General features: G+C 35.9%; 2 protein-coding genes and 1 non-coding gene across 4 annotated transcripts; 2 read left to right on the forward strand and 1 right to left on the reverse strand.

Moving 5' to 3' along the window:
- The first annotated feature begins 18,130 nt into the window (after nucleotides 1-18,130).
- LOC109190435 (protein translation factor SUI1 homolog 2-like) lies at nucleotides 18,131-19,204 on the forward strand. Its single transcript, XM_019340919.1, has 2 exons — nucleotides 18,131-18,249; nucleotides 18,598-19,204. The coding sequence occupies exons 1-2, from the start codon at nucleotides 18,146-18,148 to the stop codon at nucleotides 18,989-18,991; spliced, it is 498 nt and encodes a 165-aa protein (XP_019196464.1). The 5' UTR covers nucleotides 18,131-18,145; the 3' UTR covers nucleotides 18,992-19,204.
- On the reverse strand, nucleotides 19,073-22,672 carry LOC109190434 (calcium-dependent protein kinase 19-like). 2 transcript variants are annotated; one of them, XM_019340918.1, is made up of 9 exons: nucleotides 21,678-22,672; nucleotides 20,824-20,967; nucleotides 20,551-20,703; nucleotides 20,362-20,474; nucleotides 20,069-20,236; nucleotides 19,662-19,789; nucleotides 19,479-19,578; nucleotides 19,323-19,402; nucleotides 19,073-19,277 (listed from the first exon to the last, which is right to left on the reverse strand). In XM_019340918.1, the coding sequence occupies exons 1-8, from the start codon at nucleotides 22,348-22,350 to the stop codon at nucleotides 19,328-19,330; spliced, it is 1,554 nt and encodes a 517-aa protein (XP_019196463.1). In that variant the 5' UTR covers nucleotides 22,351-22,672; the 3' UTR covers nucleotides 19,073-19,277; nucleotides 19,323-19,327. The 2 variants fall into 2 exon arrangements, with proteins under 2 accessions (XP_019196463.1, XP_019196462.1); XM_019340917.1 differs by having other exon boundaries at nucleotides 19,073-19,402.
- Nucleotides 22,673-23,817: 1,145 nt separating this feature from the next.
- On the forward strand, nucleotides 23,818-23,891 carry TRNAT-AGU. The gene has a single exon. It is a non-coding gene; the product is annotated as a tRNA-Thr (tRNA).
- The last annotated feature ends 2,178 nt before the right edge of the window (nucleotides 23,892-26,069 follow it).

Here is a 26,069-nt window from a genome sequence, read left to right on the forward strand (position 1 = left end):
TGAACCCGTAAATTCTGCATTATGCTCCTGTTAAGTAATACTGGTATATTCGTGTATTCAGCATGTCAGTGGAGCCCGAGAATTGTCTTGGTTGGCATAATATGCATTTTTCACTTTCCTTTTAGTATGTTAGTGGAGCCCAAGAAATTGATGCTTTTGCAGAAGAACTAAAACCACTCCAGGTTTCCTTTTATTTGGTTTATTAAGTACTATTAATATTATATGATTTCAAGTGTCTAAAATCTAAGTCATAACCTAATTGTTACAAGTTTACAACAGCAAGCACTTCTGCTTTTTAGTTTCTAAAATGATTTTCAGTGTTTTAAAGTGTTCTTTTTAATTATAAAAATGATTTTCAGCTTTTTCAAGTATTCTTTTAGTATTTAAAATGATTTTCTGTGTTTTCAGGTTTTATTTTCAGCATTTTCAAGTGTACTTAGTTTTTAAAATGGTTTTTGGAGTTACTTTTTTAAATATTGACATTCTTAATATGGTATCATTTTTGGCCATTTTAAAGTATTCTTTTTAGTTTTTAGAGCAATGGTACCAACTTGCTTGAAGAGGTCTTAGCAGCAGGAATTGAGTTGCTTGAAGGAGACAAAACAGTATAAACGAATGTGAGAAAATATTGAATCCTTGTAGACAAATACAGTTTACATAATACAACATTGCTACTATTAAGGAGTCCCAATACTAAACACATTCATAAATATTCTGAATATTTAAATTTAAAAATTCATATGAAATTTTAAATAATTTTACCTAAAAAGTGTTTTTCTAAACTGTAATTTTTTTTTTTTTTTGTTAAAAAATTGAGATAAACATACATAATTATAATGCTAAAGAATGTGAAAATGACTCCAGTATACAGTGCTGAAACACTTCACACTCCCTCCCACTTAGCTCTCTAAATTCTTCATTGTTGTAAAGGGGTTTATAAGTTTATTGGCTGTGTGGCCCCAAAAGAAAAAGATGGTGGTTCATTTGGGGAGCCCATCCGGCAGTAGTGGGCTGAGGTTGCACCGGCCAGTTATCCTTCCACCGCAGAGAGGAGGAGGTTATCGCTGCTCTGTGAAGCCAGCCTCACGCAGTGCCCTCCGATCTAAGGACAGTGAAGCCTCCGCCTTCGCAGAAACTCCACCATACAACTTGTTGGAATATTAAAAGTCTTGGGCAGCTCACTAGCCTTAGTAATTAAATGGGCAGCTCACAAGCCTCAGTAATTAAAGCCTTGGGGAGATGAGTAGTTTCTTTATTTATTATTGTTTACTTTTGTAGACCTATATATAGACTTGTAACTTGAAGTTAGATACAATACAAGAACCCTTTCTAGCTTTTAACATGGTATCAGAGCCTCTTTTTTGGGGCCTGAAATTTCTCTCAAACACCTACAGCCGATGAACAGTGGTGACTGTTCATCATCCCTTTTCCGACAAAATTTTCCAACTCAGTTTGTCCCTTTTCTGCGATTATATGGTGATTTTTTCATATTTTTCTGAAAGCTATGGCAAAACATGAGAGTTTAAACAGCATGCTGAAAGTTGCAAGGACCAACTTGTCTCATACTGCTCTTGCATTAAAATCTGATTCATCTTGGATTCTTGATTCTGGAGCCACTGATCACATTTCTGGTAATCTCTCATTTTTCTCTAATATTGAGTTCTCAGATTCTCTTCCCGATGTCACATTTGGTGATGGATCAAAAGGAAAAGCTATAGGAATTGGAAAAGTCACCATTCATTCTTTGTCTTTATCCAATGTCCTTTACATTCCTGGTTGCCATTTCAATTTGATTTCAGTTAATCAACTTACTCACTCACTTAATTGCCTTGTCACCTTTTCTTCTGATTCGGTGGTTATTCAAAACCGTCAAACAAAAGGGACAATTGGTGTAGGATATGAATCACGAGGTCTATACCATCTTTCATGTTCTGCCAATACCAAAACAGCTTGCTCGGCTTCTATTTCACCCCTTCTTAACCATTGTCGTTTAGGACATCCTGACCTCAATAAATTAAAACAACTGGTTCCTGGATTGTCGAATTTAAAAACCATAGAGTGTGAATCATGTCAGCTTGGGAAGCACTCAAGGGCTTCATATCCTAGTAGAGTGAATAAGAGGGCCAATACCCCATTTTCTTTAGTTCACTCTGATGTTTGGGGACCGTGTCGAGTTTCATCCACTTTGGGTTTCTCATATTTTGTTGTCTTCATTGATGATTTCTCTCGATGCACTTGGGTTTTTCTAATGAAGAACCGTTTTGAATTATTTGATGTGTTTCAAAAATTCTACAATGAAATTGTGAATCAATTTGGGGCATCTCTCAAAATCTTACGCAGTGATAATGCAAGAGAATATTTTTCTGACCCTTTCACTTCTTTCTTTTCCTCAAATGGAATACTTCATGAATCATCATGTGCTAGAACTCCTCAACAGAATGGAGTTGCTGAACAAAAAATTCGTCATCTTGTTGAAACAGCTCGTACTTTGCTTATTCATAACAAGGTACCTAAGAATTTTTGGGGGCATGCTATACTTCACTCTTGCTATCTCATAAATCGTATGCCTTCCTCTGTTTTGCAAGGAAAAATTCCTCTTCATATCTTACGTCCACAGGAACCTCTCCATAAGCTTCCATTGCGAATCTTTGGGTGTACTTGCTTTGTTCATAATACTTCTCCAGGGCGTGATAAACTTGATGCCAAGGCAATAAAATGTGTTTTCCTTGGGTATTCTCGCCTCCAAAAAGGCTTTAAGTGTTACTGTCCTAGAACACACCGGTTTTATACCTCTTCCGATGTTACCTTTTTTGAAACAACACCTTTTTTCTCTTCCACCTCCGTTGAGTCTAATTTCCTAGGGGAACCCATTGAAATCACAGAAATTCTCCCTGTTCCTACTTTCTCAGAACCTATATCTCCCACTGTTCCTGAAAGGACCATACCTATTCCTGAAAGAACTATTCCAACTCCAACCATTCAAGAGGAAGGACATATTCCACCGTTGTTGTACACCTACCAACGACGCAATCGTTAAGATTCCCAAGAGGATAGACATCCAGTTGAGTCATGTTCTACATCATTGTTACCCAATGATGCTGCCCAAAACACCACGACAGACTCTCCCATTGCCAGTCGGGTAGGTAAAAGATCCACTCGAAATCCTTACCCTATCTATAATTTCCTTTCACAAAAACGTCTGTCTCCATCATATTGTGCCTTCATTGCTAGTTTGTCAACTGCTTTTGTTCCAAACAATGTCAAGGAGGCATTAACTAATCCAGGGTGGACTCAAGCAATGGTTGATGAAATGAATGCACTACATTCTTCCGGGACTTGGGAGTTAGTACCTTTACCTCCTGGTAAAACTGTGGTTGGTTGTAGATGGGTGTATAATGTGAAGGTTGGTCCAGATGGACAAGTTGATAGACTCAAAGCTCGACTTGTGGCTAAAGGATACACACAGGTTTTTGGCATTGACTACACGGATACCTTCTCACCGGTGGCCAAGATCACTTCTATCCGCCTCTTACTCTCAATGGCAGCCAACCATCACTGGCCACTGTATCAGTTGGATATAAAGAATGCCTTCTTACATGGGGATCTGAATGAGGAAGTGTATATGGAGCAGCCACCTGGATTTGTGGCTAAGACAGGAGCTAATCTTGTTTGTCGTCTTAAGCGCTCTCTCTATGGGTTGAAGCAATCTCCACGTGCCTGGTTTGGGAGATTTAGAGATGTGATCCAACAATTTGGCATGATTCAAAGCAAGGCTGACCATTCTGTTTTCTATAAACATCTACTTGGAAAAAGTATATATCTTGTGGTTTATGTTGATGATATTGTCATTACAGGGAATGATAGTGAAGGAATAAATCAGCTTAAGAAACATTTGTTTCAACATTTCGAGACAAAGGATCTTGGAAAATTGAAATATTTTCTTGGTATTGAAGTTGCTCAATCCAAACAAGGTATCTATGTGTCTCAACGAAAATATGTTTTGGATATTCTTGAAGAAACAGGAATGACAAATTGCAAACCAGTTGACACACCCATGGATCCAAATGTCAAACTTCTTCCAAGACAGGGGGAGCTCCTATCCAATTCAAGTAAGTATCGGAGATTAGTTGGCAAGCTATTGTACTTGACTATCACTCGACCAGACATCTCATTTGCTGTAAGTGTAGTTAGCCAATTTTTGCAAGAGCCATGTCAAAGTCATTGGGATGCAGCCGTCAGAATATTGAGATATGTGAAAAGGTCTCCAGGTACAGGGTTGCTCTATAAAGATCATGGACATACAGAAATTGTTGGCTATACAGATGCAGATTGGGCTGGATGTCCTTGGGATAGGAGATCAACATCAGGATATTGTATTCTATTTGGAGGTAATCTTGTCTCTTGGAAAAGTAAGAAACAAGATGTGGTTGCACGCTCAAGCGCAGAAGCTGAATACCGAGCAATGGCACTTGGAATATGTGAGCTAATTTGGGTTAAACAACTTCTTACAGAACTCAATTTCTATAAGCATGGTCCTATGAAATTAATTTGTGATAATCAAGCAGCGCTCCACATTGCGTCTAATCCTGTCTACCATGAAAGGACTAAACATATTGAGGTTGATTGCCACTTTATACGAGAGAAGGTCGCATCCGGAGACATTGTTACCACATTTGTTGGGTCAAATGATCAACTTGCTGATGTTCTCACCAAATCTCTCCGTGGACCTAGGATTGAATACATTTGTAGCAAGAGGATTGAATACATTTGTAGCAAGCTGGGAGCTTTTGATTTATACGCTCCAGCTTGAGGGGGAGTGTTGGAATATTAAAAGTCTTGGGCAGCTCACTAGCCTTAGTAATTAAATGGGCAGCTCACAAGCCTCAGTAATTAAAGCCTTGGGGAGATGAGTAGTTTCTTTATTTATTATTGTTTACTTTTGTAGACCTATATATAGACTTGTAACTTGAAGTTAGATACAATACAAGAACCCTTTCTAGCTTTTAACACAACTCACCACTTGGAACGGGCAGGCCAGTAGATAGCAACCCAACCCAACCTTTAAGGCAAGCCCAACTGTTCCACCATCTTAATGCCCCCACTTGGGTCACAAGCTCGCGCTACAAGCCCAGCAAGACATTTTTCTAGCTAGGGATTTATTAAGAGAAAATATTTCTCACCTGGTTTCGATGTGGGAAATTGTGCAAGGGCTTGTTTGGCTTTGATGGGGAAAAAGTGGAGCAGACAACTATCGTGTACTCATGGTTTTTGACAGTTATGAGATTTGCGAAGCCTTGATTTGTGTTTTTGTGATGGAAATTGTATAATTTTTGTTGAAGGCCAGCTAGGGGGCTTTAATTTGCTTCACTGAGTGAATGGAATGGCAGAGATGATTGGGTTCTCCAACTTGTACTCTCTCCATCTATACACTTGTATTTTTATTTGTATTTTATATGAAATGTGCTCGACTATATATTGATGCAGGCTTGGGAGGAAATGATGTAAGAGCGGCGACATTATTTGGAAGCCTTGGTACTACATATGTAAAATATAGCAGTTTTGATCGTTTATTGAGTTTATGGGAAATTAGGATTGTGATTTGAGATAGATTATGCATACAGATTTTTTGTCATGCTACTTTGTGTACAATTTGATGCTTTTATCGATAATGGATAAATAATAATGTAGGCAGTTTACGTGGAGGCAATTGTGATGGTGAAAGAGTATCGGCAAGCTCTTTCAATTGGAGGTGCTCCCAATCAGTACCTTGGAATAACGCCTAAAGATTTATGTTCATCCGCAGAAAATTTGCAGAATATTACAATGTATGGATCTCTTGCAGCCTTTTATCTGCACTTTCCTCTTCTTCATCTCTGGACTGGACGTAAAGAACTTTGTTTCTCAGCATGCTGACATATAATCTGATCTGTGTTTCCATTCAAGGTTTTGGAGCAGATACTTAGAGTGGTTATCAAGCTTGTCAAAGATATGAATTTGCAACATCAACATAAATATGCATGTGAGTTTAGTACTTTTACCTCGTCTAGTCTGATGCTTCTTTATCAAGGAAATTCCAGCTTCTGAGTGGTTTCTGGTCCTTTACCTCTTCTAGTCTATCTGATGCTTAATTTTTTGTTTTTAAAATGTATATATACTTAATAGAATTTACATATATAATACAATATTGCTTTTATTAAGGAGTCCCAATACTAAACACATTCACAAATATTCTGAATATTTCAATTTTAAAATCATTTGAAATTTTGAATAATTTTATCTAAAATATTAAATTTGGAAAAAAATGTTCTTGTTGCCCATGCTAACATGGCCGAACACTTCACACTCCCATTTAGCTCTCTAACTGTTGTAAAGGCTTTATTGGGCTGTGTGGCCCATGCTAACTTGGCCAACAGGTAAAAAGATGGTGGTTCAATTTGGACAGCCAATCAGGCACTAGTGGACTGAATATGCACCAGCCCATTATCCTTCCACTGCAGAGAGGAGGAGGTCTTCGCTGCTCTGTGAAGCCAGCCTCACGCAGTACCCTCCGTTCTAAGGACACAGAAGCCTCCACCTTCGTGGAAACTCCTCCATCAACTCACTACTTGGAATGGGCAGGCCAGAAGATAGCATACTAAGCCCAGCCTTCAGGGCAAGCTCAACTGTTCCACCATCTTAATGCTCCCACTCGGGTTACAAGCTCACGCTACCAAGCCCAGCAAGCAATTCTTCTAGCTAGGGAGTTATTAAGAGAACATATTCTTCATCTGGTTTCGATGTGGGAATTGTGCGAGGGCTGGTTTGGCTTTCATGGGGAAAAAATGGAGCAGACAACTATCGTGTACTCATGGTTTTTGCGGTGGTGTATCATATTGTTCACCAAAACTTAGATATGTAGATGAAGCCTTGATTTTTATTTTAATTTTGTGATGAAAATTGTATCATTTTTGTTCACTGAATGAAATTTCAGAGACATAGCTTGGAAGCTTTGCTTCCCTGAATGGAATTGCAGATATGATTGGGTTCTGCTGGCAGCGTCCAATCACACCCTATAAGCTTTGCTTCATTTTCATTTCCATCTCACATTATATATTTTCATATGTTTTATTATTTAGTTTAAATTGTGGCGGCTAAAGTTTTAGATATGAATTGAAGTTGCAGCAGTGGTTCGTATAGACTGGTTCTGGTCGCAAAATAGTGAAGGAAGCATTATTTGGAAGCATTGGTACTATATATGTAACATTTAGCAGTTTTGATCATTTATTGAGTTTAGGGAAAATTAGGGTTGTGATTTGAGATAGATTATGCACACAAATTTTTTGTGTACAATTTGATCCTTTTATGGATAGTGGATAAATAATGTAGGCAGTTTACATAGAGGCAATTGCAATGGTGGAAGAGTATCTCAGGGTCATAACTCTCAGCTCAGTTTGAAATTCCTCATATTCCTTATTTTTGCACTGTATGTACTAAAATAATAGGAGTCAATATAAAGTCTCATCATTTTTGTGAACCATTTACCACTTCAAATCAATTAGAAGATGAAATTTGCTGAAAGCATCAATCACCATTAAAACTATACTTTGTAACATTTTTCATATTTAAAGGAACACACACACACACACACACACACACACACACACACACACACACACACATATATATATATATATATATATATATATATATGCTCAAAGTAATATGTGCCAATAATTTGTTTTGTGATATTTCTAGGTAAATGAAAATATTTTGGAATTATGAAGCTCAGGATTTTAGCTGCAGAAGCTGCTCAAAGGTCTTATCTCCATAGATGGTGAGATTCAAGATGACGAAGACAAGTTGAGTGTACTCTCAAGAAGTTCCCTTGACAACACGAGTACCAGGGTTACAATGAGTTCCAGCTCGAATTCAACCAATTTCAGTAATGTGCTTCAGACACTTCAATTGGAGGTATTCCCAATCAATACCTTGGAATAACACCTAATTATTTATGGGAAACTCAACTCCATTCAACCTTCCTTCCATTTATTTATAGTTTTTGCTCCTACACTTCCATCCATCTTGATTGTTCAGTTTGAATCTTTCTCTATTTTATATGGCTTAGCTTGCTGATGCTTAGGCTATCTTTCTATCCACTATCGTCCACTGGTTGAATGTTATGTTGCCTTTATAGATTGGTGAATGTTTGAGATATATGGTAGCTGTTGCAAATCAAAATTAATTTGGGCTTATCCTACCCGTCTTGAGCTGTTGAGTTTACATCATGAATAATTTATAATCAACTCTTTTTTTTTTTGGGAATTTATAATCAACTCTAGTTTATGGATTATTTACTTGAATAATCTAATTGGTATTATACAATCCATGATGTTTGATTGTGGCCTTGATCAATAATAACATAACTTGGCATGCGGCACAATCTTGTTACTCTAGCATCTGCCATTTTAGCTTTTAAACTTTATTTCATTATTACAAGAGTTTTTTTTAAAGGACTTATCAAAAACTGAAGCCTGTGGAAGAGTCCAGATATATTTATATAGATTGTTTTCTCTACAATTCTTCATTGTATAGCTTTGAGACAAGTTATCTAACTGATCATCTAAACAGTGTAAGGTTTGTAATTGAGGAGATTGAGAGAGAAGAAACATTTCTGAGTGAAGATTTATGTTCATCGGCAGAAAATATACAGAATATTACAATGTATGGATCTCTTGCCATATCCTTGCAGCCTTTTTTGTCTGCACTTTCCTCTTCTTGATCTCTGGACTGGATTGTGCCTTCCACTGAGGTAAAGAACTTTGTTTCTCAGCATACTGACTTAATGCTCGTGTTACCAACCCCAACGAGCATTCCTCCTAGCTAGGCTCTTATTAAGAGAACATATTTGGTGAGTTGTGTGAGGACATAGAAAAAATTGGAGCAGAGAGCTGATGTTTGTGCATGGTTTTTGACTGCTATGAGATTTGCGTTCTATTATTGTTCACCAAAAACATAGGACTTATTTGTAAAGCAGATACATAGCTTGGAAGCTTTGCTTCATTGAATGAAATGGCAGATATGGGTACTTAAAAGAAATTGAAGGGTTTTTTTTTTTTTTTTTTTTTTTTACTTCACATTGGCTTTGTTGCTAACTGGCCCCAAAAGAAAATGATGGTGGTTCACCTAGGCAGCCCATCAAGTGCTAGTGAACTGAGGTCGTACCAGCCAGTTATCCTTCCACCGCAGAGAGGAGGAGGTTATTGCTGCTCTGTGAAGCCAGCCCTCCGATCTAAGGACAGTGAAGCCTGTGCCTTCGCAGAAACTCCACCGTACAACTCACCACTTGGAATAGGCAGGCCAGTAGATAGCAACCCCAGCCCAACCTTCAAGGCAAGCCCACCTATTCCATCATCTTAATGCTCCCGCTTGGTTTACAAGCTCGCGCTACCAAGCCCAGCAAGCAATTCTTCTACCTAGGGAGTTATTAAGAGAAACTATTTCTCATCTGGTTTCAATGTGGGATATTGTGCAAGGCCTTGTTTGGATTTCACGGGGAAAAAGTGGAGCAGACAACTATCGTGTACTCACTCATGGTTTTTGACAGCTATTAGATTTGCGAAGCCTTGATTTTTGTTTTTGTGATGGAAATTGTATCATTTTTGTTGAAGGGGTGAGGGGCTTATATGTGAAGCAGAGATAGCCTGGAAGCTTTACTTTGCTTCACTGAGTGAATGGAATGACAGAGAAAAGAGAGAAGAAGAGAACAGAGGGGAATGACTAATGAGCATGAGAAATGCAGGGATTGATGAAGTTGGGAACAATGAAAGTTTCGACGACGTTGCTTGAACAAAGACTTAATTTTGGCGCCTCCTCTTCCAAAATAAAATATAAGACAGTTATTATGTGGGAATGGCAACAACCCTCGTTAGTGAAGATAAATGTAGATAGAGTAAGAGGGGCCAATCCGGTATTGCAGCTTCATGTGGTATAATTAAAAATGACTAAGGTTCGTGGGAATTGCTACAAGCATCGTAACTCTATATTACATGTACATGTTAGTGGAGTCTCCCCCGGCCAGTTACTTCAGCACCTCCGCCACTCACCTCAGCATACGCAGAACACTTCCCGCCAACCCACAGCCCAGTTTTCCACCATCTTAATTCTCCCGCTGGGGTTACAGGCTCACATTACAAAGCCCAGAGAGTGATGCTTCTAGCTAGGGACTTATTAAGAGAACATATTTCTCATCTGATTTCGATGTGGGAAGTTGTGCGAGGACTTGTTTGGCTTTCATGGGAGAAAGAAATGGAGCAGACAACTATCATGCTTGTACTTGTGTTTATGCATGGCTCTTGCTTCACTGAATGGAATGGCAGAGATGATTGGGTTCTGCTGGCAGTATCCAGTCACACCCTATAAGCTTTAATTTGCTTCATTTTTATTCCCATTTCACATTATTTTCATATGTTTTTATTGTTTAGTTTAGAAATGTGCTCGATCATATATTGATGCAGGCGAGGGAGGAAATGATATGATGAAAGAGCTTCAGCATTATTTGAAAGCCTTGGTACTATATATGTAAAATTTAGCAGTTTTGATCATTTATTGAGTTTAGGGGAAATTAGGGTTGTGAGTTGAGATTACATATGCATACAGATTTTTTGTGATACTAATTTGATCCTTTTATGGATTATGGATACTAAATGTGAAAAGTTAGCAGCAGATCAAATGTTGTTGCCCATAGATGACTTTTATCCATCTTGATTGTGCAGTTTGAATCTTTCTCTGTTTTATATGGCTTAGTTAAGGTAAAGAAGTATATTTTGAGCAAAATGTATGTTCCACTCTGCTCCCTTTTCCCTTTCCAAATAATTAAATTCATCTATTTTTTGAGTTCATTTTGCAGAAATTTGAAAAATATGCTTTGGAGTTTGGACGGACCTATTCGGCAAGTTAAGTTGAAATGGAGTTAGTTCAAGCGTTTGCCTGCTCATCCCAGCACCTAATTTGCATAGCCACATAATGGCGCCCAGTTAATCATGTTAGAGTCAAGTCATGGCAAGCTTTTGGGGCCTCCTCTTCCGAAATAAAATATAAAACACTTATTATGTGGGAATGGCGATAACCCTCGTTGGTGAAGATAAATGTAGATAGGGTACGAAGGGTCAAGTTGTTATAGACACTTATTTAGTAGGTTATCGCTAATGTGACAGTGACTAGACTAATATGTAGCGGTATAAGGTTTTTTGGATATTAAGTATCATTTATTATTTTATTTTTAATAAAATAAAAATATTTTTAGTAATTAGGTCACCCTTATTGAGAGGTCTTAAAGCTAGACCTTAAGGAGGTCCAGATCTAGAACGTGCAAGCAAGTGTGCAACTGATCAACCGTCAAAGAAAATGATCAGTGATTTTTTTTTTAAAAATTAAATAAGAAAATAATATTTCTATTGTATTATAAAATTAATAAATATAAAAAATAAATTAATAAATATTTTTATTATATTAAAAATAGAGTTAATTCCATTTTTTGTCTTACATTTATAGGTGTCAGTACACTTTTAGTACTTTAAAAAAAAAAATCATTTGGTTCTAGTATTATTGGTGACATGACCATTTTTGATCCTTTATACACAAAACCATTTAAATGGCCTTAAATATAATGGCATTTTGATCTATTCAGTTTTAAGTGTTAAGTCATTTTCCTTTTTTTGATCTTAAATTTATGTGTCTTGTTACTTTTAGTCATTTTTTAAAACATCTCCTTTGGTCCTAGGCTCCTAGCATTTTTTGTCATCCGTCAACGGTCAACAAATATGTTTAAATGATATTATTAACCACTCAAAACTCTCATTTTTCTTCTTGGTAATAAAACTATTATCAATACATAAGTCTACTACAAATTCCAAAAAATTGCAATCGAAAAATCCACATGTCTACTTCATGGCAAACTTTAATTCTTGTACATAAGTCTACTTTCATAAAAATCTACAAGACCTGTGGTTTATTACCAAGAAAAAACAAATGATTTTTTTTTTTTTTTGAAATAAAAGAGCTAATTCATTAATCATACGATGAAAAGTTTACAATAAGACCGATTCAATGATAAAACATTCTTACAATCAGACATTGAAACAAATTTTCAATGCTACACGAAACTTGAATCTCTGACTATTTTTCAAGATTAAAGCTGAATTCGTTTGGAGAACTTTTTTTTTTTTTTTTTTTTTTTGAAATATCGTTTGGAGAACCTGAAACTTCTTTAATATTGTTAAGTGGAGAAAAACAATCCGGAAGAGGAGCGCAGAAGGCTGAAACATACCCCCCATTTATGTTGAGGAGGACCGCTCCAGCCGTGGCCTTGCTCTTCGTGTGGTGGTATCCAGCATCGACGCGGCAGACTCTCGATGGTGGCGTGGTACCTGACATCGCTACAGCAGCTGCAGCCGGATGGATCTCGGGCAGCAGTGACGTGCCGACAACGTCGGGTGGCTCGGCAAGCGACTTTACTAAAAATTGGTTGAAAAATATGGTTACTAAAAATCAAAGGTTATCTAAAGTCCTAAATAATTAAATCGGTTGAAATCAGAAAAATAGCAAAAAGAAAAGCATGAAAAGAAAAAAATGCATTTACTAAAAATAGGAAAAGTCATGAGGAGAACTGAAAGTGTCAAAAAATAATAGTCTTGGATGTTAAATGGCAAAAACTATAGTCTGAGACTAAATTTGAAATTGCCACCAAAGACAAAAGACCCCAGTAAAATTAACTCTATAAATAAAGTATGCATTCAATTTTGTCATTACATAACAATTGACAAATTAATGTTCATTTAAATAAATAAAAGCGATATATGATTATAGTAAAATGTGGAAGATGTAAAATCAGATCACTCAATTAGTTGATAGTGATCTCTATTTATAGTAGCATAGTAGAGATCACAGTGTTGGAATCTCACCGACAAATTTGACATGGTAGTGTGTGGATAGTTTGCTCAGATTGGTCATGACATGAGGTAGATATTAATGTAATTTTATAATGTTGTAGTTTAAAAAAAAATGGAAGATAACCATTGTTAGAAAAATGTGGTTGTAAAATTTTTTTTTCTAAATTGAAAAAAAAAAATTAGAATGAAAGATTTTAAAAGTGAGATAAACATACCTATTAATGTTTAAGGAAAGAAAATGACTTCAGGACAAATTATTATGTGAACCTGGATTTAAAAATACACAATTTACATACTGAATGCACCCGCCTTTGCAAAGACTCCACCGTACACTCACCACTTGGAATGGGCAGGGCTGAAGATAGCACCCCGAGCCCAACCTTCAAGGCAAGTCCAATTGTTCCACCATCTAAATTAGAGATGTCAATTGTACCCGCACTCGACGGGGAACCCGATTCCCCGTCCCTACGGGGACGGGGATGGGGATAGAAATAGGGGATCGGGGATGGAGATGGGGGCAATTTTGAATTCCCCGCTGGGGACGGGGACGGGGATGGGGAGTTCTCTTCCCGCCCCGCCCTGTCCCCGATGTATGTATGTATGTATGGGGAGTACACACACATATGTATTACTTTGTATACAATATATATAATTTTAGAAGCATTCTTGTCATTGTTTGTCATGCTTATGAAATGCATATTTAAATAACATGTTTAATTGTAAAATATTGAATACTATTTTAAATTGGGGATGAATATATATACGTTATTTATTTCAATATTTTTGAATGTTTAATTTTTAATTTTTTTTATAACTTATTAATGGGGTGGGGATTCCCCGTACCCGAATAATCCCCGTGGGGATGGGGATGGGGGGAGTTTTCCATTCCCCGACGGGGATGGGGACGGGGACGGGGAATGGGAAAAAAGTCGGGGGCGGGGATGGGGGGTATGTCCCCCGCCCCGTTGACGTCCCTAATCTAAATGCTCCCACTTAGGGCAAATTATGCTGTGGAACCTGGGCACAGTTATAAAATTGTTCATAATTGTAAATATAGAGTTCTGTAATTGTAAATATGAACATAGAAGTGTGTCTACATTTCCACAGCATAACAATTGTCCACTTGGGTTACAGGCTCACATTATTAAGCCCAGCGAGAAATTCTTTTAGTTACGGCCTTATTAAGAGAAAATATTTCTGCTCTATTTTCAATGGGAGAAATTGTTCGTGGACATGCTTCGCTTTCATAGCAAAAAATGGAGCAGAGAACTGTATGTGTGTTTATAAGTTTTGTCAGGCATGAGATTTGCTTTGTATCATTGTGATGGAAATTGTATGATTTTTGTTGAAGGCTAGAGGGGCTTAACCTTATATGTGAAGCAGAGCAGATACATATATAGCCTGGAAGCTTTAATTTGCTTCTCTGAGTGAATGGAATGGCAGAGATGATTGGATTCTGCGGGCAGCGTTCAGCCATCTTGATTGTTCAGTTTGAATCTTTTTCTATTCACCTAAATATATTTCTATCCAAAAGATTGTGTATTGTTCAATTTTCATTCCCTATTGTACGTTGGCTATTGTCTTCTTATTTTCTCATAATAATACTTTACATCTCCAAGATGCAACTAATTCAGCCGGTCAAATCTCGATTCTCTTTTTGATCAAAATTGAAACAGCCAGCCACTCAAAACCTTGCCCTCTTTTCATTGTATGCAAAGATCGAGTTAGTGGCGGAGCCAGCTGCCCCCACTCCCCCATCCCCATCCCCATCCCATAGTATATATATGTTGTATCTATAGGTCCTTATATAGATAGTAAATGTTTATATATTAAATATATCAAAAGTTAATTAAATGTTAATTTAGCTTAGATGGTAATGCTACCTATTCTCATTCAAAGTGTCCAGGGTTGCTACCTTGTAGCACTATTCTAATTGGATTTTTTTATTTGTAATATTGTGGTTTTTTTTTTAAAAAAAATATTAATAGTGAGATGATTGAAATTTATTTTTGGCATTTTTAAATATTAATAGTGAGAATTCTAATTGGATTTTTATTTATTTATAACATTGTGACTTCTTCTCTATTTTATTTTTATTTTTGCTTTTTAATATTAATAGTGTGATGAGTGATTATAATGTGTTTTCCATTCGAACTGTTTTGTCTAATTAATTATGTTTTATATTTTGTTTTAAATATTTTTTATCTTGATGTATTTTAATTTTTCATCCCATAGTTAACAATATTTATGGCTCAGTCTCTAAGAAAAATATCTCGTTAGTAAAATCTTCGCTCCCACTGAAAAAGATTTCTGGATCCGTCACTGATCAGAGCTGAAGTTTATCCCCTTCCGATCTTTTGAGTTTTGAGGTGAGTGCAGATATTCCTATAATATAATCATTTTCAATTTTTCAGTGGAACAACTTGAACTAATGTATGTGCTCCAGGCCAACTTGCCAACTTGGCTGTCGTTTTGTAAGTAGAAAAAGATGTAAAGTTTAGTTTGGGTTGAACAGATTTGGGTTTTGTGGCCTCGGTATGTTCCATGTGGAATGCATTATATTACAGACTTGAATGTTGATACAGATGTCTGGTCTCACAACTGTATAATTCTCAGTCCAGTTGGCTACATGCACCATGGATATTTATTTATCAATTTTTACTAGAAATTGGTTTAATTTGACCCCACTTTCTAATCCTTTTATTTTCTTTATTTATTTTCTAAAAAATTTCCCCATTTTTTAAGGTTTTTTTTTTTAAAAAAAAAAAAAAATCAAATAGAACTTCCATTAATGTAAATCGGCATAGAGTTCGTTAACAATAAAAGGCAGAGGGGTAGTAACCCACTCCTGACGTACAGACAAAGAACGGGACACTGTTCGCAGTACGATTAACATAAGAGATAGCAACGTCGATAAGAGAACGAAGCATATATTTAACATCAAGAAGCATTAAATCACATGAAGATACATCTTGGTCGTAATTGAGACCGTGAACAATCTGCAACGCATCACATTCAATCTGCACATTGTGAAGGTCCATTCTCGATCTTGATCCAGCTCAAAGCTTCCCTAATGGCCAAAGCCTCTGCTTCCTTTGGTGAAGAAACTCCCAGGCCTGTTACGCATGATGCCGCCAGGAAGTGCCCATTGTGATCTCTCAAGACCCAGCCGAACCCCGCTCGGTTGTGGACAACATTAACAACAACATCAGTGTTCAGCTTCAGATGACCTGATAATGGTTTACCAATTAAATGCCTTTAAAAAATACCAAAGACCTTGTAGTCCATTGATATCACGTTGCTCCCTGAGATGTGTTGGGTTCGAGCCAGAAAAAAAAAATGCCTTTAAAAATAATTTCAGAAAATGTGTTTACTGCAAATAACTAATATATTTGGTTTTACTTAAAAAATCTGTAGTAAACTAACTTGACATTAAATGCTTTTCTTTTTTTCTTTTTTTTGAAAGGAAAATGCTTTTCTTTAGTTCTCTTTGTGTTGTATGTTTATACTTCCTCACCAAATTTACCCTTAATATTTTTGTTTTCTTTTGTCAATTATATACACTCACTATGTAAAAATAGAAACGCATGCGTACATATGAACCAAAAGGCTAGGTTTAATCAGGAAAATGTTTTAATTTCTTATTTCGCTAATTGAGTAGTCATGGTATTAAATTGATAATTTTAAAAGTTGTGAATTTTAATTAACAACACCCAACAGTTATATTACCAAAACTAAAATTTCTCTAAAAAAATTAAAAGTTCTATTTTCTTTGTGCTTCAATAGATTGAAAAAGTAGTTATGAACAAATATTGCATTGTAAGGGAGTTATAATACTCAAAAAAATTATATTAATATGTTTAAAATATTTTAAACAATTTATCATTTCATGTGGACTCAAAACCTGTTAACTAAATCTACCTATTGCGTGACTAATTTAACTCACTTTAAAATCATGTTTGTGTTTAATTAAAATGTAACATATCATTATCGTGTTAATCCGTTGACATAAATTTTCAGTTTTAAATAAAATGAGATGAACAAAGTATTTGTTATAATTAAAAATAATTTAATTAGATGTAATAAATAATAATAAATCAATTTTATTTTAAGTGATTTTAATTTAGTAAATATGTAGAATAGTAAATTAGCTAGGGATAGCAATGTGAACCGTCCCCGTCCTCGTAGGGGATCGGGACGGGTACGGGAAAAAATTTCGGGGATCGGGGACGGGGATGGAGAATTTTTTAAATTCCCCACCGGAGACGGGGAAACCCCTCCCGCCCCGTCCCGTCCCCGAAAATTAAAAAATTAAAAAAAGAAATATATATATATATATATATATATATATATATATATATATATATATATATTAGGAATTAGGAATTAGATTATTAGTTATTTAGTTAATTAGTTTTATTAGATTTTAAAATTAAAATTTAAAACACAGTAAGTACTATTCAATTATTCAAACAGTATGTATATATTGGATGAAGGAATTAAAATTTAGAATATATTGAATATTGATTACATTGTATGCACTATGAATATTGAATGTGTATATATAGGATTAATTAGATTATTAGAATATATTGACTATGAATTTCAATTTTTTTTGTTTTTATTTTTTAAAAAGTTGTATTACTTTTACACATTAACTATGGATTGACCAGAAATAGAAATTTCCCGTCCCCGCCAAATTTCCCGCGAGGATGAAAACGAAAAATTTTTTTAATTTCTCGCCGGAGATGGGGACGGAGATTAGGACGGGGTCGGAGTCGCAGAGACGAAGACGAGAAGGCGGAGTATATTCCCCGCCCCCGCCTCGCCTCGTCACGCCTCGTTGCCATCCCTAAGATTAAGTATTAATTTATTCCGGTGTACATATTTACAGTAATTTGTTCTTTTTTTTTTTTTTAAGAAAAAGAAAAGAAAGTCCCCACCGCCTCACGCAAAATACCGAACACGATAGATGTATCTAGATTCTTCACGTACTAGGCTAGTAGATGAGGATGACGATGTGGGTCCAAAATCTTTTGACCCGAGTGAGGTGGGTCCACTAGGATTTCTCTGACACCCGAATTTTATGTTGTCGTGTTTTCCAGCGGATGCGTGGAATCTACGCGTTTCTTAAAGACGGCAAACTATAATTATATTCCGTATCAAATTCGAATTAACCGTAGAATAGACGGTGGTTAAATGTACGTGGCTCGAATACTATGGACCCACCGCCTCATTCCACCCCTTTATATACCCCTCACGCTTCTCCTCTTTCCCATATACAAATTCATTCATTGAAGCTTTTGCCTTCTACGCTCTCAAGGTTAGTAATTATAAGCTTTTCTCCGTTTTCTTCTTCTTTTAGTTTTCGTTTATGATTATTATTTGTTAGATTTTGATTTGATGCGATCCATGTCTCGAGCTCAATAGATTATTAGATTCTCTCTGAAATTTTGCGTTGAATTTAATTTTGTGGCCATTAGGGTTTCCTATGTATCCTTCTGTTGAAGATTGGATTACAGTAGGAGCGGTTCATCAGCCCTAATGTTTTGATCTTTGGAAGAATTCATGGATTATTCGTTGTTGATTTTGTTTGATGTGATATAATATGATCTGTTGTTATGAATTATGATCGGGATTTATGGTTTTGATGGGGGTTTTTGATCTGCAGCTCGCTGGTAAAGGTTTCAGATCGAAGCGACAGTTTTCTTCATCAAGCAAGTTACATGGTTGATATCGAGGCTCATCTCCCAACCGCTTTTGATCCGTTTGCCGAGGCCAAGGAATCGGGCGCCCCTGGAGCGAAGGAGTATGTGCATATCCGCATCCAGCAGAGGAATGGAAAGAAGAGTCTGACAACTGTGCAAGGGCTGAGGAAGGAGTACAGTTACGACAAGATCCTCAAAGACCTCAAGAAAGAGTTTTGCTGCAACGGTAATGTTGTGCAGGACAAGGAGCTGGGGAAGGTGATACAGCTCCAAGGCGATCAGCGCAAGAACGTGTCCCAGTTCCTTGTCAGTGCTGGGCTCGTGAAGAAGGATCAGATTAAGATTCATGGTTTCTAGTCCTTCTTTACCTCCACTGTCTGTGTGCAATCATAAGACTATAGATTATACAAATATATTGCAGTACTGGTGTTGTTTGCCTTTTTTTTTTTCCTGAATTTTTCATTTTGAATTGATTTCCATGCCCATAGTCATGTCATGGGGTGGCTGTTGAATTGTAATTCAACTTTCTCTTCCAGCAATAAATGTGGGTTTTATATTTATCATAATACATTTGTTCTTGTTATAAATATGAGGTAAGAACAGATACTGAAAGAAATTTCTCAATACAATTACTGGCCAGCCAGTAAAGCTACAATGATTCCATGGCCATCCCAGAGCATAAATTACATGATGTTAGAAGAGCTTGCCTGGCTGTTTGCTTCCAGTTCTCATCATGGTGCAGAACTCTTCATAGTTGATGGTTCCATCCTGAAAATTTTATCAAATTATCACTGATGTTCAGATGAATCATAAGCTTTTGAACTGGGAAGAGAAGATAGCTTACATTGTCTATATCCACTTCAGCTATAATCTCTTTTATAGTTTCTGCATCAGCTATTCCATGTTCCTTCAGAGCTGTTTGCAGTTCATCTCGAGTTATAAACCTACAATAGTGGAAAACAGAATGAGTGTATTGTATTGTGTACTGAATTACATTAATTTTTACAAGATGTGCTGCAGACTTTACCCACTACTATCTTTATCAAAATACTGAAATGCTTTGTATAGATTCTCTTCTCTTTCTAGCCTGTGTTTGTGCATTGTAGCAGTGATGAATTCTATATAGTCAATTGAGCCATCTCCATCCACATCTGCCTGCAAGTGTTTGAAAAAAAAAATTGAAATTAACGATACCACGAGTCCTTCATATGACAAGCTTGTGTTTCCCGTTGTCTATATCTGATAGCCAATAGGGGTGTAAACGAGCCAAAGCCGAACATAGGGTGTTTGGGTTTGGCTAAGATCAAGTAATGAAACACTGTTCGGGTTTGGCTAGTCAAGTAATGAAACGATATAGGGTGTTCGGGTTTTGGCTAGATCAAGTAATGAAACGATATTCGGTCTCTGATCAAGTAATGCAACGAGCTTACTTACAGCTTCCATCAACTGCTTGACTTCAGATTCTGTGAGCTTGGACCCGAGTTTAGCCAATCCAGTCTTCAGCTCTTCATATGTAATCGTGCCACTCTTATCGGTATCCATGTTCATGAACATAGATTTCAGCCCCTGGATTTCTTCTGCCGAGAGATTTTCTGCAATTACCTGGGATCCAAAAGTCCATTTAGCACACAGCTCAACGAGCGTACTAGAAGGGGATTGATTCATCCCTTTTGTCATTGTTACATCGAATTAAGATGCACTTGAGTTTCAGTAGCTTCTGAGATTACCTTAAGGGCAAGCTTTTTGAGTTTGTTCATCGCTCTGAATTGCTTCATTCTCGAGAGGACTGCACTGTCTATTGGTTTATCAGACGCTTCTCCTCCTCTCATCCATGGATGCTCTATCAGCCAAACATACAAAGAGTTGCATTAGAGTTACCAATATTGATTTTTTTTATTGAATTAGGATACACATACCAAGAACTTGAGCAGCAGTAATGCGTCTCTTTGGATCTTCCGTTAGCATCCTTCGTACCAGGTCCTTGGCACTACTCGATATAGAAGGCCACGGTTCACTTTCGAAGTCAATTTCTCCCTCAAGTATAGCATCAAAAATTCCCCGCTCAGTTTCTGCAGAGAAAAATGTTCAAAATGCCATAAAGCCTAGTTGTAACGACTCTATGTTGCTTAACTATCAAACAACTTTCTTGCTGAGCATGACGAGATAGATATAAGATATATCGTCTTTACCAGCCCAGAACGGAGGGACACCGCTGAGTAATATGTACAATATAACACCTGCACTCCAGATGTCTGCTTCCTTCCCATACTTACGTCGCAACACTTCAGGAGGAACATAGTAAGCACTTCCAACTATATCCTTGTACACCTTTCCTGCAGAAGATTCAACGCTAAAATCACTATAGAGAACTTTCAGCTTTCATCAAGACATCATGACAAACAATGTGCTTTTGCACTGGAAAAAAACGAATTGAAGCCAATGGCTAAGTCCAATTGAAGCATGTGCTCCATTTCAACTAAAAGTCTAAGCTTGTAGTTGGATTGCACATTAATGGCTATATGCTCAACACGCCCCCTCACGTGTGCGGTGGGTTCCAAGCAACACGTGGACTGTAGTCGCTTATGGGTGGCGCTGAGATTCGAACCACCCATAACCTTTGGTCTGACTCTGATATCAAATTGAAGCATGTGCTTCATCTCAACTAAAAGCCTAAGCTCGTAGTTGGATTGCACATTAATGGCTATATGCAAACAAGTCCTAGTATTGGTTTTGCATTCTGAGTACTTAAATTATCGAGGATGAGAGTTGTTAAACTTTCTTAAACTCGTCAACTATCAGATCCTTAGACTACATTTCTCAACATTTTCTCCCTGCAATATGCCATTGGAAATATGGTTCAGAGTCACGGTTCAATAACGAAAGAAGTGCATCCTAGATAACTACAATTCAACTAAACACGAAAATCACATGGAAATGCCCACCAAGACCTCGAAACCTAGAAGGTAAAACGATTAAGCAACATAACGAATTTCTGTACACTACAAGATTAAGATACAAATGCCCGAATTCATAAGCAATTTACCTTGCTCAATGAACACAGAGAGGCCAAAATCGGTTGCCTTCAAGGCAGCATTTTCAGCTTTATCAGACAGCAAGAAATTCTCTGGCTTAAGATCACGGTGCATTACGCCCATAAAATGGCAAACATTCACAACATTCACAATGGACCGACAAAGCGAGGCAGCAGCCTTTTCACTATAATGCCCATTAGCAATGATCCTATCAAACAGCTCTCCACCAGCACAAAGCTCCATCACAAGATAAACAGAGCTCTTGTCCTCATAAGCACCTTTAAAGGCAACAATATTAGGCTGCCCACTCAAGTGCTGCATAATCTGAATCTCTCTTCTCATGTCCTCCTTATCAGCCTTGGTAACAAGCTTTTTCTTGGATATTGATTTGCAAGCATATTGTTGACCACTACTGATCTCAGTACAAAGATAAGTAACCCCAAATTGGCCCCTACCCAATTCTTTCCCAAGACTATAATGTGACCTAACATCTTCATATGCCTTTCCCAGAATTGTATCTGACCTGAAAGCTGGTTTTGGGCTTGGTTGAGGCCTCACCACAGGCAGTTGAGCTTCTGGGCCAGGAGATTTTGTGTACTGAATTTGATTCTGATTCACAATTTCACCATGATACCCATTGGCCTTTGACTCTGCAGGCTTATCCTTGCCTAAACACAGACCCATTTCTCTATTTCAGTCTTCCAGGAAGGCGAAAAATGAGATTCCACTCAAAATGAAGAAGAATCAAGAACTGGGTTTAGCAAAAGGTCACTGCCCAGATTGAGAATTTGGTTGTAATCAAGAAAAAAAAAAGCTTTCACTTGTTTCCAGGAGTGCAGAAAGGGAAATGTGTAAATTTAGTGAGACTTGGTAAGAAGAATAAATCAAACGAAGCTAAAAGTTTGAATCATTCTTCACAGAAAGACGAAGTAGTAGAGACGAGACGATAAAGAACTTTATCAGCTGATAATAATCGAAACGTTCGGTGAACGGTTCAGGACTCTACTGAAGGAAGAAAAGGCGAAAAAAGATATTTTAAGCATTTGGTTTAGAGGTTAGTGTGAAGGCTTCTTCTACTTCTTCTAGATTAGGTAGATTCTACGGGTTTAGCTTACTTATTTAGTAGATAATATTTGAAAAAGAAATCAAAGTTTGAATTTTAATGGATAGAGATTATATTCAATGTAAACAGATTCTTTGTATGTATTGACATTTAACCTTATTATTAAATTATTGTAATTTATATCTTTTTAAATGTTTTGTGGAATCGATGTGTGGGAGCGCTTTGGATTAAAAATTTAATCTTTTAAGAAAAGAAGGATTAAACTTACCAGAAATGGAGAAACACTGCGCCAAGTAGGCAAGTATCCAACCCACCGTTTTTTAGTTTTTTTTTTAGTTTTTTTTTTTTTTTTTTTTTTTCGCTTTTTGGCCCTTGGGAGGATTGGAATTTGGAAGACTTCTTATTTCTATTTTCTTGTAGACTTGTAGTTTCCGTTTATAGAATTATAGGTAACTTATATTGTTGTGCCCATTACTGTTGTCTGCTGTTGTACCATTTTTAATTTTAGAAAAGTTGAACTTTGGAGTGGGGGTGGTGCCAAAAAATTTTGTCAGTAAAGACAAATATTAAAACAAAAAAATGGTTTAAAAAAATTAATAAAATACATACGAAGTATATATCTATAAATATTGTTGGATATGGTCGACAAATAAACTGCATCAAAACATTATAAAAATAATCATAACAAAATATGAAACATAATTATTTTGATAAAATGATTCGAATATAAAGCACATTGGCCCTGTTTGGTAAAAAATTGGCCTATAGGCAAATTTTGGCTTATTTGACTATTATTAATTGTTTTGTTTAGTTAAAATATCAATAGAAATATTTGGTTAATTAGCTTTTTGCAACTTCAAAAAGCTAAAATTCAAAAAGCTACTCCAAGCAACTTTTTCAATTAGCTTTTTGAGAAAAGAAATTATACCAAACAGCTATCAGCTAACAGCTAATTTACCAAACACTTTTCTACACTCATCTAATGTTATCAACTATTTATACCCTCTAATTAACACAATCAGCTAACAGCAAACAGCTATCAGCTAACAGCCATTTTACCAAACAGGACCATTATAAATCTATGGCTAGCTTTTGTAGCTCAGTTGGTTAGAGCACCCGTTTAGTAAGCGGGAGGTCTTGAGTTTAACTCTCAACAAGAGCAACCACTAAAGATAGTCATAAAATTAAAATTGGCTGATATTAAAAATTATTATTTTAATAATGTGTTGGACTACTAGGTAGGGCTCGTAACTAACTTACTTATGAGAGTTAATGCAAGTTAAACTCGAGCAACTAGTAAAGAAAGTCATAAAATTAAAACTACTACGTAACTAGTGTTCGTAACTAACTTACTTATGAGAGTTAATGCAAGTTAAACTCGAGCAACTAGTAAAGAAAGTAATAAAATTAAAACTACTAGGTAGGGTTCCTAGCTAACTTACTTATGATAGTTAATGCAAGTTAAACTCGAGCAACTAGTAAAGAAAGTCATAAAATTAAAATTGAGCGATATTGAAAATTATTATTTTAAATATTTTAATAATGTGCTAGACTGCTAGGTAGGGTTCGTGACTAACTTATTTATGAGAGTTAATGCAAGTTAAACTCTTAAATTATGGCCAAACACCTTGTGCTCAGATAACATGTAGTGACTCTCCCATATGGGAGGTCATGAGATCGAGCCTCAGTGTAGAGTAATAGGGACTTAGAAGGTCGAGTAATTAAATTCATCATTCTTTACTAGTTACAACTTTTGATGTAGTGATAGATGTTAATAGGTATAAAGTTGTGCATTTACTATTAGCAGTGGTTGTTATATGTGTTGGTTTAATTTTATGATTTGCGACCCCTCGGGTGGCCAACAAAACCGTTTGAAAGCAAGAAAAATTTCTAAGAGAAAAATTAGTAGAGTTGTGGAAAAGTGTTTATTGCTTTAATTTGTGTATCAAGGATTTTGAACCCTTTACAAGTCCTTTATCAGGGTATTTATACAACTCAAGCTAATTAAAACACTCATCCAAATTAGGAAATAAAATTCTAAAAATCCCAAAAAATATTGCTTATTAATTACAAATTAATTGCCTACAAAAATAAGTAATCTCCTTAAATATAAAAGAAAATAAAAAATTTAAGAGAACACATTCATGAAATTATTGGTCAAACTGGTTTGAGTCTGACCACCCGAGTACAACCACTAAATCGTTCATCATTATCACATCAATATGTGTCTCAATTTTTAGTTTTGAATTGAAAATTAAATTTTTGATCCCTTTATTAATGATTTGTAAAAGGTTATTGTAGCTCATAATTTTCTTATTATTTTTCAAATTGCATTCTAACTTAACAACCTAGTAGTTAGGAATGCAGAAAGATAGACCATTGACTTCTATTAATTTTCTTGGTGAGAGGTTGACATCTAATTGCATAAATTTAGGCTTACAAGTAAAATTTGTATATATGTTGTGAGTTGGAAATTAAATTATAAAAATATATATTAAATGATGAAATTTTTAAGATAAAAAAGAATCTCATCCCGTGATGGTGATTGGTAGGCAAATCTTCAAGTTGAATTTTGATTGATTTGGAGAGACGATGGAAGAGTGTGTGCTCCAAGGTTGATGAGCCAAGTGTGGTCTCAAAATGAATACTAAGGAATAAAGTTTGTAAAATGTCTAGATTGAATTAGACTAGTAGGTAATAATATATGGTGAAGGTCTAATGGGTGGGGAAAGGGCGAACTTAAGAACTTTTCCCTCTTGTAAGATTAATTTTAATAAGCGGTTGAAATAGAGATGAGTACAAGGTGATAACATATACATTATGTATTTTTATCTAATCCTATCCTATATATAATAAAGCCATATGGTCTTCTGAAAATTAAATGGTGATAATCAACATTTAATTTTCACAAGACCATAATAATATTGTTATTGTGAAAATTAAATGTTGATAATCAACATTTAATTTTCACAAAACTATAATAATATTGTTAATTATAATAACAATAATAATAATAATAATAATTGCAATAATAATTATAATGATAATAATTTACACGAACAGTTTCTATCTAATATATATATATATATATATATATTATATTTATTTATATTTCAATTTCTACTGGCAAATTATTGTGAGGAACGATGGTCCACATAATTGTATGGATCATGAATATTAAATACATTTTTAATATATTAAAAATACATTATTTTTATATTGAAAGTACCTTACATACATATATAATGTACCCTTAGTATATTTAAAATATACTTTTTATTGCATGCAACCCCAAAATTCATAAGTTTGAAATTAATATATGGCATAGCTAGGCGGCCTA

The sequence above is a fragment of the Ipomoea nil genome, unplaced genomic scaffold (genome assembly GCF_001879475.1).
Source record: "Ipomoea nil cultivar Tokyo-kokei standard unplaced genomic scaffold, Asagao_1.1 scaffold1576, whole genome shotgun sequence".
Classification (NCBI taxonomy): domain Eukaryota; kingdom Viridiplantae; phylum Streptophyta; class Magnoliopsida; order Solanales; family Convolvulaceae; genus Ipomoea; species Ipomoea nil.